Source organism: Centroberyx gerrardi, chromosome 14 (assembly GCF_048128805.1).
Source record: "Centroberyx gerrardi isolate f3 chromosome 14, fCenGer3.hap1.cur.20231027, whole genome shotgun sequence".
In the NCBI taxonomy this organism is placed as follows: domain Eukaryota; kingdom Metazoa; phylum Chordata; class Actinopteri; order Beryciformes; family Berycidae; genus Centroberyx; species Centroberyx gerrardi.
The window spans coordinates 27,257,128-27,271,833 of NC_136010.1; the positions used below are offsets into that span (position 1 = coordinate 27,257,128).

At 42.9% G+C, this 14,706-nt stretch overlaps 1 protein-coding gene across 1 annotated transcript in view; it reads right to left on the reverse strand.

The window, feature by feature from the left end:
- Positions 1-217: 217 nt before the first annotated feature.
- The window catches only part of LOC139909352 (ski oncogene), an 80,578-nt gene continuing 66,089 nt past the window's right edge, over positions 218-14,706 (reverse strand). The window contains exons 2-7 of the mRNA XM_071896385.2: positions 11,315-11,431; positions 10,649-10,764; positions 8,808-9,106; positions 8,277-8,602; positions 6,126-6,356; positions 218-4,433 (exon numbers count right to left, since the gene is read on the reverse strand). Of these exons, the coding sequence (XP_071752486.2) occupies positions 4,245-4,433; positions 6,126-6,356; positions 8,277-8,602; positions 8,808-9,106; positions 10,649-10,764; positions 11,315-11,431 (1,278 nt within the window). The 3' untranslated portion in view covers positions 218-4,244. The remainder of the gene's footprint in view (positions 4,434-6,125; positions 6,357-8,276; positions 8,603-8,807; positions 9,107-10,648; positions 10,765-11,314; positions 11,432-14,706) is intronic.

The following is a 14,706-nucleotide window of genomic DNA, read 5'->3' on the forward strand; positions in this document are numbered from 1 at the left end:
CAGAATTCTGACTTTATTCTTAGAATTCCGACTTTAAACTCAGAATTCTGACTATTCTCAGAACTCAAATAAAAATGTTTGCATGTGGCCCTAATCCTCTTCCGTATGAATTAGAAGAAAGCGGCACTTTGTCTTTAATATTTGCGGGATAATTACTATTTATGGTTTATGGCATACAGGCAGCACACAATAGAACATAAGAAACTGGGTCATTCAATCTGGACAAACAACTTTATTTCTGGTAATGCATCTATACACTGTACATTCAGTCACTGTAGTATATAAGCATAGCTATTTTCAAACATAATCTCATAAAGTCCTTTACTTTACAATATAGTCCGTGTCGTGAGAGAAGGGGAAGGGTGTTGTTGAAGGAGGGATGCGGAAAAAGGCGTGAAAAGATGAGGAAAAAGAGGGAGATAGATGAATAAGCCAAGCTTTTTTCTCATACTGTATATGTGGCATTAATAAATGGGAAAGCTTACATTTACCTCTTACATAAAAATATTTCTAGAATTGTAAGGTTTATATAGTATTAGCAGCAGCATAGGGCTAAAAAGATACATGAGGATGAAGGGGAAAAACTGCAAGGTGGCGTAGTCTTGTGTGACCCATTCTTTTTACCATAGGTCTGCTATTTGATACTGAATATATTGTTAAAAATATATATGAACTGGTGAAAAAAGTCATTCAATATAAAGACTCTACAGTAAAAAAAAAAAAAAAAAGAAAACATGAAAATAATTGGATTAACATCATGTTTATGTAGGGAATATTCTCTTACGCACTGCAATAACTGTTTTTGAAACATCTCAGTTAAAACACAAATTCAAAAAAAAAACAAAAAACAAAGAAACAAGACAGCTATTGTAAGAAAAGACTTCTTTTTGAAAAAGGAAACACCATGTACATATATAATACAATATTGTAAATGAAAAAAATATTTACATTTGTAAATTCTTATTCAAATCTTCACACTGGCTAGTATTTGTCTATTAATATGGACTGTTATTGCTGCTTTATTGTCCATTATTTAGCAAAATGATTCTCCTTTAGAAAACAATAAGTTGTTAAACCACTTTTTTCTTTTGTATGGGAGAGCAAAGAGCCAATGTCGTCATTTTCTCCCTTCTTTTGTAGAAAACCATGAGTAAAGTAAACTACAGATAGGCTATCAACTCCTTTGAGTGTAAAAACAACTACAAAATGTACCAATTTTAGGTCTGCCAAAGTCACAGACTCAGTGTCATTCTCTCAACAACATTGCCCTTAGTAATGTTGGATAAGAAATGGGCTTCAACGTAATGCCCTCTTTATTATCCTTGACATGTCCGCCTTTAGACAAGTCAACCAAATGGTGAATAAATGGTAAGTCTTTATATACAACCAAGAGTAACAATTTACCATATTGCAATGGTACAAGTGGCTTTTCAAGATTTTCTATAAAAAATGGTTTCGACATGCATATCATTGATTTCAAATGAAGAGAAAAAAGCGCTCGTTCAAAAAAAGCCTTCAGCGTCTAGCATTTGTTCAATTGTTTTCCGCTTTGAAAAAACCCCCAAAAAGGTTAAGAACTGTTTTGTAAACTGGTTGGTTTTAGGAATACTGACAAAAAAAGAGCTGCTGAGCAAGGTGGTTTTTCATTGGAAAGCTGCCGACGGGGACCGACGAGGACCGACGGGGACCGACGAGGCCGGAGAGCGTCCTCGATTTGATCAAAGCGTCGGCGGCGTCTGATGCAAACGAGTCGACGGTCAGCCCCGTCACAACAGTTCCATCATCAGTGTTCCTACTCTGGAAACCTTCCGCCCACTTCCAGGCACTTGAGGTTGTCCAGCATTGCATTTTGAACTCGGTTGTATTATTTATTTTTTTTTGTTTTTTTTTTGCGTTTGCATGTGTAAAGTTTTTCTTATTAACGATGTTGTAAAACAAGGTTTGTAGTTTTTTTTGCTTTTTTAAAAAAAGGATTTTTTTTTTCCTCTTCTAAATAAGACAAATTGCTTTATATTGCATAACACAATAAAACCCTTACATGTACAGTATCAATGCCCAATATTGACTATATGTATGGCAAACCTTCTCAAATTTCATGCATAAAGAAAATATATGAGTTTTCTATTGAAAAAAGTGAACATAACAGACAAGCAATAAAATATCCCCACATTAAAAACATCAACAACCAAAGGAAAATAGCATTAACACAATGTACATTCTGATTGCATTGTACCCACTGTGTAATCGGAGCTTCATAACGTTTGTCTTTTGAATAAAAATCTTTTTTTTTTTCCTGAAAATACGTGAAGAGTGTTTCTTCGGATTCCTAAATGAAGTGTATTGTTAATGAAGTTTTGAATTTTGTCTTTTCAACAAATTAGTCATGTGTTAATAGAACCAAAATGCCAAGGAAAAACGGGCGCTCAAGCAATTTTGCATTATGTATCACTCTCTGTTCTGTCAATTTATATTACAAGCAAAAGGGGAGAATGTATTGCCAAAAACGTACAGTTTTTCCAACAATCCCAGACTGCATCAGCAAGCAACAGGTAGACCCTTTTTCTCTTTCATTTTATTTACAATACTTTGCCTCGGGAAAACATGACAACAGTATTTATTCGAGATGCATATAATCAACAAAATGCTTACTGGATTTATATTGTAGCAGTCGTGAATAAAGGTGTTTTCAAAGTAAGATTGAAGACAATAGTGGGAATACAATGCATTATAACAGTATCTTGTTATGACAAAGTGCGATTCATTATTGTAAAGTAAAAAAAACAACATATATTTATATTTACATACCTTAATTTAATTAAAAATGAACATTTTGTGGTTCTTGCTAAAAGGCGCCACATCCAGCCCTAAAATCATAGTATTCAGAGAGGATATTTTGGATCTTAAGTGGAGAAAAAAACATGCCGGCTTTCATTGGTCAAATGTAATAGGAAGAAACAAAGTCACACTAATGTCTGGATTCCAGGCTTCTAACCTCAGACGCAGACCCGTCACAGAGTTTATCTTCAGAAGATAAGACGATAGGGTTTTGACCCAAATGCTTACAAAAACACATGATGACAACCAATATGTGTGCGGTGTTGCGCGTGACTTAGTGTGGGCATCGTGAAGGGGATCGGGCGGTGTTGGACATCGTTGTTACCATCCGAAGCAAGTGCTCACTTAAAAAAAAGAAAGGTGCCTCGAACACGGCGCGTTTTTTTTTCTAAAAATCCGAACACAGGGCTTAATCCGAAGAGAGAGAAAAGATCTAGCCGAATGCGAACCTTCTTACCCCCTTTTCACGAAAAAAAACACGACTTCGCAAAATCGACGACGGTAAGAAAAAAAAACGACACGTGGATCGAACTCGATGCTTTTTCCCCCTCGGCGGATCGCGGCGGCTTCCCGAAGACCTACAAACCACGGTGGCACTGTGGAAAGTTCATTTGCTTGTTGTTTTGTTCATCTTTTTTTTTCCATTTGTATCTTTTTTTTTTTGTCATTTTCAAGCTCCGATAGCACAAAGAAACAAAGAAAACATTTTTTTTTTCTTTACATATCGCTATGTAGTCTCTTAAATAGCTTATAACGTCTTGAAAATCCTCCGTCTTCGTCACGGTGGGGAAGGGGGCGGAGACCTTTGGGGACGGTGGGTGAACGTGAGCCCGTCCCTCCTCGCCACACCGCTATTTAACGTCTCTTAACAGCTGTATAACTCTAATATAATACGATCATCTTTTAGCATTTATTATCATAGAAGTCTATCCAAAATGTCACCCCATTTTCTTTGTCAGAGAAAATACAGGCACAACCATACTTTGTGCTATACATCTTTCTTTCCTTGTTTTTTTTTCATTGTAGGCATCCAGTTTTCAGTTCTGCGAGTTTCCAAGGTGCGAGTCAGTGCTTGTCTTCGTAACAAATACTTCCTTGGTGCGTCCGGCGGCCATCTTGCAGCCTGGGACTTTTTCGCTGTTTCCAGTCTTTCGCCAAGGAAACCACCCAAGCACTCACTTGACTTTTCATGGGCATGGATGGAGGACCTCCTCCATGCAGATCTGCATTTCTTCTCTCTGTCTCTGGTATGAGGGGCGAGGGTTCTGGGTGTCTTGTGGTTTTTGAGGGGCGAGCGTGACGAACAACGGTGCTAGGCGGCCGACCCCGGGGGAAGTGTGGGTGTGTTTGTGGGCTTGATTAGGGGGGGCAAAAGGGGTTTGAGGGGAAGGACGGGGCTGGTGGTTAGGTTAGTTGTTGGCCGACATGTCCATGGGCACCGCCTCCTTGTCGCTGCTGGCTTTGGGCCACAGTTGCTGCTGCAGCTCCTTGACCACCCTCTCCAGATGCTCCCTGGCCTCCCGCTCCTGCAGCAGATCGGCTCGGAGCTGCTCGCGGTCGGCCTCGGCGTGCTGCAGCTTCATCTGGAGGTCCTCGATCTGGAAACACAACGCAAAATACACAATATTCAATACACGATATTCAATACCGAGGAAAATATCGCGATATTCACAAAATATCACAATATTCAACATTATCGAATATCAGCCCAAACTTACTATAAAGTGACCCATTTGTGAAAATTCCCTGACTTCCCCAGATAATTTATCAAATCTGGAATACACCTCTCAAAATTCCATGATATTCCAGGAATTCCATGAGCAGTGTGAAACCCTGATGTCTGTTTTTATCATTCAGTTTCTTCCCTTGTATAGAGTTTGAATGCATTTGAGTAATGTAAGTCCACTGAACTGTTATTTTAGTTCATACACTGCAAAAAATGACAAACTCTGCAAATTTTTTTTAGCTTAAACTATTCTGAAATAAGCTTAAATACAAACATACAAAATAATATCCCTTTCCAAGCTTGTCACTTTTTGCAGTGTATTGTTATGGTTCATATACACACACACACACACACACACACACACACAGCAGCATAATCTTCACTCAGGCTAAAATGTCTTTTCTTAATGACGGCTTTCCAAAGTGGAGTGCACTCTCTTTAGGGAGGCGCAGAGGCGCAGAGCCACAGCTGGAGAGCGTAACCTCTCTCTTGTTTTGTCTAATCTGCATTTCCCATGATGCCTAAGGGGAAGTCGACGTCTCTTCCTGTTTCCTCTTCGGATGAGAACTTATCGTACGTCTGCACTTTGGGCTACACCCATTTATTTTCGACTGGGGAAGAGGAAATGTGGGTTTTTTTCTCGCTTTCTCCTGCCTACTGACCTTGAGAATGCTTCAGACAGTGAGACTTAGAAACACTGCAATTACTCTGAGGGTGTTGACATAATCGTCTAGACTTTTTACCATGATGTTTGCATACATATATGTGTGCGTGTGTCTGTCTGTCTACATGCACAGCCTTTTTTTTGGGTATATGCATCTATGCTGCAGAAATGCATGGCACTACAAAAAAACATCTTAACAAGCCATTTAGTCTTGTTTTCTGACTTAAAATCTTATCTTTCTTAAGGAAAATATGAAGACCTGCACATGGGGTGAAATAACTTCACTTTTTTTCCAGTGCTGTTTTACCTGTTATGAGATTTGTCTTGAAAATGAGCGACATAATCATACTCCACTAGTATCAAGATAATGCCACATGGTTCAAGAGAATCCTTGACAAACTTTTTAAGACCATTTTTAGAAACTTAAACTGTATATTTTTAAATCGTACATTTTCTTTTCATTCATTTGTATGCCACAGTATGTTCAATGGCTGCTATTTGCACACATTGAATACACTCTGTTATTCATATGTTTCATCATTTTCATTCTTATAGTTCTACTCAAAATGCTCCACTGTTGTAATTGCAGTTGTGTTATGATTAATAACCCTCATTTGCTCCATTTTTATCCTTCTCTGCTGTATTGTTTACTATTGCTGCTGCAGGAACCCATTTATTTAAGTTTATCTTATCTTAAAAATATGATTTTAAGAGGATTAGGGCCACATGTGAAAAATATACTTGAGTTCTGAGAAAAAAGTCCAAATTCTGAGATTAAAGTCAGAACTCCACGTGGCCCCAATCCTCTTCCGTACTAAATTACTTGTTAAAGTTGGATAATTTTTTTTGTAATGTAGCATAAACCTTATACAAGTTGTGTGCACATGTACGTGGGCTGACCTGTGCTGAGTATTTTGCGCGGAGGCGTCCGGCCTCGCAGCCTTTGTCGCAGACCCTCAGCTGCCTGGCCTGCTCCAGCTCCCGCTTCAGACGGATCCGCGACTCGTTCGCCTCCTTCATCTTCTTCTCGCTCTCGGCCCGGAGACGCTCGATCTCCTTCCGCAGGTTGCGCTTGGCCTCGGTCGCCTCCCGGAGCTTCTCCTTCTTGGCCACCCGCAAGAATTCAAGCTCCTTGGGGGAAAAAACAGAAGACGGTGCGGCGGTTAGCGTTGGCCTGGAAAGGCAATGATTTTCATTTGCTGATTGGGGTTTATACGAATTAATAACATGGAAAAAAGTGGTGTCTCAAAAACCACTTATCAAAGTTCTGTTGAGTTTTCATTCAAAAAGAACTCCAGGAATCAGAAGGAAAACATCATTTCTCGCAAAAATAATCGTGGCATATCGCTGTTGTCATGTGAAAACCTCTGTACACAAATTTTGGTGGTGATTTTCATGTTTTAGCTTGAAGGATTACATTGCCCTCTATGTGTTGAGAAAATTCTGTGTCACTTGATGCTTATGAAACACTTTCAAAACGGAGATACAAGGTTTTCACCCGACAGCAGCGATATGTTACAGTAGGCTACAGTGTCTCCATGTCACTGTTTACATTCAACCAAGGCAAGGGTTAGGGCAATGTGTGGGCCGGCAGAAGTGAAGTTTCCTTCCTCTGAAAAGCTGAAAGACTAACAGATTTTTCAGTGTGTGTGTGTGTGTGTGTGTGTGTGTGTGTGTGAGAGAGTGGTAACACTCCCATAGCCTTCTCATGGGAACCTAGCAGTCGGGACAAACGTGTCTGTCATCAAGCTTTGTTGGTTCCTAGAAAAAGAGTGAAAAGAAACAATCCCCCTCACGCCCTTTACTCTCCTCTATGGTGGGTTTACATAACATCCCTTTCTGTACCTTCAGTAAACTGGACATGCCACAAAGTTGACAAGTCGCTTCAAACTTCAAACGACCGCTTTGTTCACAGACTCTTTTAAAATCAAGGCACGGGGAATTTAGATTGTACGTTTTGTTGGGGTTCAGCTCTTCTAGATGATGTAAAGTGAAAGTGGAATGCCGTCGCGCTGGAAATCTTTTTCCCTTTGGTCGAGATGCGTTTTCCGCCGCTCGCCCACACAGACTCCCCTCGTCGGCGTTTTCTTGGTCTCCATCCAAGACCAAAAATAAAAATGGAAGTCTGGCCTTTCCCTTTGCAGCCACATCCGCTCTTGTTGTTATCGCTTGCCAAGTCGTGGTAAGCTTATTGGCTGGTGATAATGAGTTCTAATCCACTTCTGCATTTTGTTGCCTAAGCCCGAGTGCTTTCCTCAGTAACTTGCTACACTTCTGGTTCAAAGAATGTAGGGGAAAGCTTTGGGTTTGTGTGAAGTGCTGTGGAGCAGGAAGGGCCGGGGGAAATTTGATTCCCTCAGTCAACAGCGATACGCATCACGGGGCATTCACTAAAATGCAACCTTATGCTATGTAAATATAGGATGTCTGTCAGTGCCTATTCATTGACATGAGTGAGAATAGGGACATTTGATCACCAGGGCTGTGTTGCAGCGGGGGAGCGTAGACCTAAATACTGATGACTTTCCAGTGATATCTGGCTGTCGCTATGGGCAACGTTGGGAATAATGCGTCAGTCAATGTGTGTGTGTGTGTGTGTGTGTGCTGTTCAATTCCTTGTCAAACATACATATCACAAATCTTCAATCTTGAATATAGAGTTAGACTGATACATTGGTTTGCTGCTATTGGCCTTTTATTAAAAATGGGATATGATCCAGTCAGTGCTGTACTGACACTACACTGGTTCTCTATGGGAAGTCCTTAACCTCCATTGAGTCTAATGAGATGTGTTGATCTGATACATGAATATGTGTTATTATTATTATTATTATTATTATTATTATTATCATTAACAATAATAATATTATCCTGGGTTTCAATGGAGAGTTTTAGTGTCCCATGGTCTAAATGCTTTGTCAGAGGCTTTTAAAATTGTACATTTTTGGCATTTAAATGGTCAAATTTAAAGATATTGAATATGGCACAAAATATCAGCTATTGCCAGCTTCAATCCAAAACCTTTGAAAGCCCATATAGGTCAAACTCTACCTGCTGGAGGCTGCGTTTGGCCTGCAGGGCAGATCCCAGCTTCTCCTCCTGCTTCACCCTCATCTTGACGATCTCGTGCAGGAACTTCTCCTTCGACTCTTTGGAGTCGAGCCCGCTGTCCAGCGCCTGCCTCAGGGTCTCCAGCTCCGACTCCAGCCCCGACTCCGGAGGGGTCAAGGGGGTCACGGCGGGAGGGGCCGCCGGGATGGCGCCCTCGGCCGACGTGATGGTGCAGATGGGCCCCTGTGCGCCCGGCGAGCTCAGGTCCTTTGCCGAGCTGGAGGAGGTGAAGGAGGGCGAAGAGAGGGAGGACAGGGACGAAGTGACTGTTGGTAGAGATCAGAGATAGAGGAGAGGTTAGGTTCATGAAAGGTTGGAATGTTCTGGCAGTGCTTATGAAAAAGTGGATTCCAATGATTTAGCTCATTTAGGCTAGGTGGGTATCACACCTTGCCACACCCCAACTCATGCCAATGTTGTACATTCTACACATATCTAACTGCAGGTACCGAGTCCTTTATGGAGACTTACATTCCTCGCGGCTCTCCACCTCGATCTCCACCTCAGAGTCTTTGTCGTCCTGAGGCGGCTTGCTGGCAGTGGAGGACGGAGGGCAGGGGCCCTCTGCCGCCGGGGGCGGGAGCTCTCCGGTGGCCCTCCTCTTGCGGGGCCTGGAGCTGCCGTTGGCGCCCTCGCCCGGGGGCTCGCCTCCGCTTGGGTGGGAGGTGCTGGGCACCGATGGGGACATGGGACCCACCTTACCCAGGGGCAGGGGTGTGAGGGCGACGTTAGGGGCCACAGCGTTCTCCATGCTCTTGTAGTTGTAGAAACTAAGAGGAAGCCAGAGGATTAGTGTTCAACAATCGGATTTGTCTTTTAATTTGTCTTTACATTGCGAGCAAGCAAGTCATCAGTATGATGCAAAGAGCTATTGGCTGTGTTTACATGCCAAAGTAGCCCCGCTCCTCTGCTTAAAGTCTTATTCGGGTTAATATATTTACATGAATATTTGATACCCTGTGATTGAGTGTCCTTGTTACCATAGAAGAATATTCCCCTTCTTTGACTGAGCAATAGTAGCTTACTGCTAATACAGGGCAAAGAAATGAAGACCCCAACAGTCGTTGAAACTGCTTGCCGCCATGTTTCTTGTTACCATCAAAATGTAGCAGAAAGGTAAGTGTGTGCACATCCGAAAGAGTAGGCCAGGTGTCTGACGAAGAGCAGTAAGAGGACGTATTTCTTTCTTTTTATGGATCAAAATGTACCCATAATGCTGTGCGAGTTTGAGTTCCATCCATGGATACTTGACTGATGTGTGGACAGTCACCCAGGTTGTTGGCTGAGAAACTTTGGCCACAGCTGAACTTTTTGTCGTCGTGCGTATGTGGTCATATTTCAGCGCATTCTCGTTTTCCTACCAGTGTGATTTGGTTTCATGGACAATAGCTTTGCCTGACAAGTGCAAAATGGGCAAGAAGCGGATTATAGCCATTCAAAGCTTCCCACTCCTCTATAAACTTAAAGGGAATCCATGTCTGAAAAACGATTAGAGAATGCTTGGAGTGGGTGCGCCCAACGTTGGGGTCGATGGTAAACTCTAAAGCAATTTTATTGAGTTTTCACAATCAGGCAGAATAGAGCGACCCATCAACCCAGCTGCTCGCAGTGTGAAGGGTAAGATGTTTCCATGCCAAAGTAACCTTTTAAAAGGCATCTTAACTGGGTTTCTCATAATGGGAGTATTATGATATAGTTATGTTATGTTTATATGCACTGACCCAAATCCAGGCTATATGAGTAACTGGGTTAAGAAAAGAATTCTCCGTGAAAGTAAATATAGCCAGTGACATATTGTATAGTCCAATATGAGAAAGCCTATGGCCAACCAGGGTAGAGAAACAGTATAATTAAATGCCTTCAGCTTTTCACTCCCACTTTGTGAGAAACTGGGCCAGATCAAGTGCGATGTGGTGCAAGCTGCACTGGCAGGGCCATGCCAAGTGGGTGCCCACGGTATGAGTGTGCGCAAATGTGTGTGTGTGTGTGAATGTGCATGAGCGTGTGTGTGAATGGCGGAGTGTGGGAGGCGGTGGTACAGTCAGACTTGACCCCCGCGACACCAGCCCACCCAGACAGCTGAGAGAGCATGCTGGGAACTCATCAGATCCAGCGGAACAAAATGGCCGTCATCTCTCTCCCAAAAAAAACTCCAGCTTCTTCTTCGAGTCTTGATATTTCATCGTTTCTTCAATAAATGAGTCGCAATTTAACCTCCGATGCGTAAAAATTGCTGATACATTTCTACTCGAACCAGTGTCGGGCGTGTCGGCCATTTTGGATCTGATTGTCATGCGTCGTGTTCGGCTCACCTGTCTCTCAGTAGGGCCAAGGGGCGACTGGAGGCCTCCTTATCACCGGCGGAGAGGTTGGGGGACCATGGTCTGAAAGCTGAGGGCCTCTGCCTGGGCTGGATGCAGTTAAGCCCCTGAAAAAAAGTGGTAATAATACTTTACATAACATATGCATAATAAAGAAGTATACTCTTACACTGTTACATATCATTAATCTGTGATGTTCAATGCATTCCAGGAGTTATTTTGTGATGAAGTTTAGTGTTTTAGGGTGGATTTTTCCTTTAAGCCGTTAGAAAATTTGTAGATTATTAATTAACAAAAATTATTACTCAATCATAATTTTTCTACCGAAACACATAACAGCACCTTCTCATTACACGCCTATGAAATCAGAGAGTAATCACACCCGCATGGGAGACTTTTTAGGGAATATTGATCATTACAAGGGGCATCCATCATTATATTGTGGTTATATTATATTACACAGGTTCCTCAAACTTTGCTCCGTCTCAGTAAGTGAATACATAGGACTCGGGGCGTCTACAGTTACCCCCGTTAGCACAGCTCGCCGAATCTAAATTTAAGCGCTATCTCTGCTCTATGTCATACCCTTCAACCAGCTGTGCATGCATCATCATCATCATCATCATCATCATCGCCTTTCCAAGCATGAAAACGAACCTTATTGGAGGCGGACAGGGACCGTAGCCAGTCGTGCTGCTTGTCTTTGTCGGCCAGCGGGGACGGCAACGGCAAGTCTTCATGTTTCAACTTCTTGGCTGGGATGGGATCAGACGCCTGGAATAAAAGGAGAGAATTCGTTTTTTAATGAGGGAAAAAAGGTTGATCTAATACGTCATGTCATATGGAAAGATGGCTAGAAAATACCATTCACTACAACTTTCAGCTGGGAAATACAACTTGAATTCTGACATCACCAACAAGGAAATACCCGTTGTTAAGTGTAGGGAATGATATATCCTAAAAAAAATGAACGATTTTCATAACAAAAGTCATTATGCGATCATAAAAAATGCCAACTACTTGCTGATTTTTTGGTTTGAGGTTGACAAAGCATGAACTTGGTCTATTGCCAACCAAGTTCATGTGTGTGAAGTGTGAAAAAGCTGATCAGGAGCAACCAAAGTCTCCAGAAAACTTCACATCATGCCATCTGGACAATTTCAAACGAGCTCGAACACGTGAACCCTTCCAAGTCGTCGCTTTGAACCGCCGAGTCGATCAGACGGTTTCTCCCGCGTGACGTGAACGCAGCATGAACCGCGCACTGCCCACTTGGCAGGGTAAAATGTCAGTGAACTGAAAATGCACCCTTGTCAGACAGACAATCTATATGTGTGTGTGTGTGTGTGCGTGTGTGTGTGTATCCCTGAACAGAGGTGTGACAGCAGAGGTGTCTGATAACTGCAAGTGTGAGTGTGTTTAAATATAGGAGTGGTGTTGACTGTGTGTGTGTGTAGGTGTGTGTTTGCTATGGCTGGGGAAGGTGCTTCAGGGTTACCACGGTGTCAAAGTTAGATTACCACTACACACACACACACACACACACACACCGTCCAAGCGATGGCAAATTGTCACACACACTGGCTGAAGCACAATCCAATATAGCTACAGTAGGTGGTAGGTGTGTTTGCTCATGGGCAGCCAAGAGAAGAGGCAAGAGGTGACTGGGGCAGTGTGTGTGTATGTGTGTGTTTGTTTGTGTGGGTGAGTGTGTGTCTGTCTGTCTATCACACACACACACATATATACCCATAGAGACAGACAAGGAGGGGGTTGTTTCTCTTTCCCTGCTAGGCTGGCTTTGTGGCTATGACCTCAGCCTCTCCAAGCTGTGGCTGTCACTAGCTGCCACACACACACACACACACACACACACACACACACACTGAGGAAAGCTGCAATGGATTTCTATGTTAACAGGGTATCTGTAGATTTCCGAAAGCCAAATTTAAGACTTTATGAGACCAATTTAAAAACCAAAATAAAGACACAAAGCTGCCAAAACCAGCCTGTTTCCCATTGAACATCGCTAATGAAAGTTGTTAAACTATAAATGAGTACAAAAAGTCCAATTATGTTTAGCAAAGCAGATACGATGCATGTTGTACTACTATCCCTGTTCTGTATTAATCCAAGAGTGGACATGCAGCACCAAAGAAACCTGCATTGTGAAAAAATCAAACCTTTAATACCTATATTTAAGACATTGGACCTTTCCAAGGCCTTAAATGTAGATCATTTAGGACTTTGTAAGCACTGGTTACACTAGGTCTTTTTAAAATGCTAGTAGCAACTCAATGCCATTCAGGCGCATTGAAATATATGTATTTAATCTGCATGATTCTTCACGATTATTAAAATCTTACACAACTTCTGCCTGAAACAGTCATGTGTGTTCAGTTCTAGGTCGGACGCCCAGGGAGGACTTCTTATTCTCTCTCTCTCTCTCTCTCTCTCTCTCTCTCTCTCTCTCTCTCTCTCTTCTCTCTCTCTCTCTCTCTCTCTCTCTCTCTCTCTCTCTCTCTCTCTCTCTCTCTCTCTCTCTCTCTCTCTCTCTCTCTCTCTCTCTCTCTCTCTCTCTCTCTCTCTCTCTCTCTCTCTCTCTCTCTCTCTCTATAGGCCATGAGTTGTGCTGCAGATCTGGACCAGCTTTAGTAAACTGTGAAACGAACAACAGCGCTGGAGGGGATGTTTTCTCCCGTATGGTTCAACCCCTCTCTCCCTCTCTCTCTCTCTCTCTCTCTCTCTGTCTCCCTCTGTTTCAATTCTTCACGCTCTCTCTTTCGTTTTCTCCGTCTATGTGAGGATTTCCCTCAGGAATCTACAGTGTTACGCCAGGCAACTGCTGCAGTGTGTGTGTGTGTGTGTGTGTGTTCAGTGAGTGCAAAAACAGGCAGACAGTCTTATACTACACAGACACATGCAACGTCACACACAAACACACACACACACACACACAGCCCCCTACTTTTAGCGTAGTGCCAACAGGTGGTCATTTATAATGGGGTTAACATCTCACCTTCCCCCTCTCTCTCTCTCTCCCTCCTTCCCTCTCTCTCCCTCTCTCTCCCTCCCTCCCTCCCTCCCTCTCTCGACCGTGTTGGCAGTGTGCAGCATTGTGCCACATGTCCATGTAATCAGAGCCGGTGTTGCAGGAAAGTAGCGTGGCTAGACGGGCAAATACCACAGAGGTCTGCCGGCATGACGGCTGTCCTCAATCCACCAGGGTTCCCACCGCGGCCCCGATCGAAAAATCCCATGACTTTTCCATGACTTTCCAGAACTACACTTCCATGCCCTAAAACTTTAGTAATGACTGTGTACTCTTCGGATAAAAAGAAATGTCAAAAAGAGCAATCCAAGACACTCCAAAAATCAGGTAAAACACCTTTATCCTATTTGGCTAGTAACAGTTTCATTCCCATGGCTTTTCATCATAGGACATTACTAAGGCTATGGTGCCAAAATGATGACTAGCCAAATAGAATAAAGGCTTTTCAACTGATTTTCTGAGTGCCTTAGATGTCTCAATTTTCAACTGCGACTAACAATGGGCAGAATATAAGAAAAATAAGTGCTAGTGGCTAATTTGTAGCGACTAGTGCATTTTAGGGAATAAACGATAAAAGGGCCTGTCATAATAAAGGGATGAGAGGATGGATCCTGTCTGGTTTTTATTCCGCTGAAAAGACAAACACGACAGCGCATCAGAAGAGTCTGCGGTCGGTAGGTTTATGGGTTATCTCGCAGTGAAGATATGTCCTACATATCTGGGCTGCAAAGCGAGCTAGAGGCTAGTGGCTGTGATTCAGCCCGGAGAGTGGCTGATCTCACACACACACACACACACACACACAGTCTCTGGGCGAAGTCTCCCCCTGCCACGTGCTGGCCCTCGTCTCGTGGATTACCGGCTGCCAACGTCACGGCTCTCCATCAGGGTCAGATCTGGTAATCTTGGACGGAGGGGGGGGGCATCGGGGTCAGCAATTGGCAGCTGAGTTTGCGGGATCAGCACTGGGTTGTGTGTGTGTGTGTGTGTAAATCTG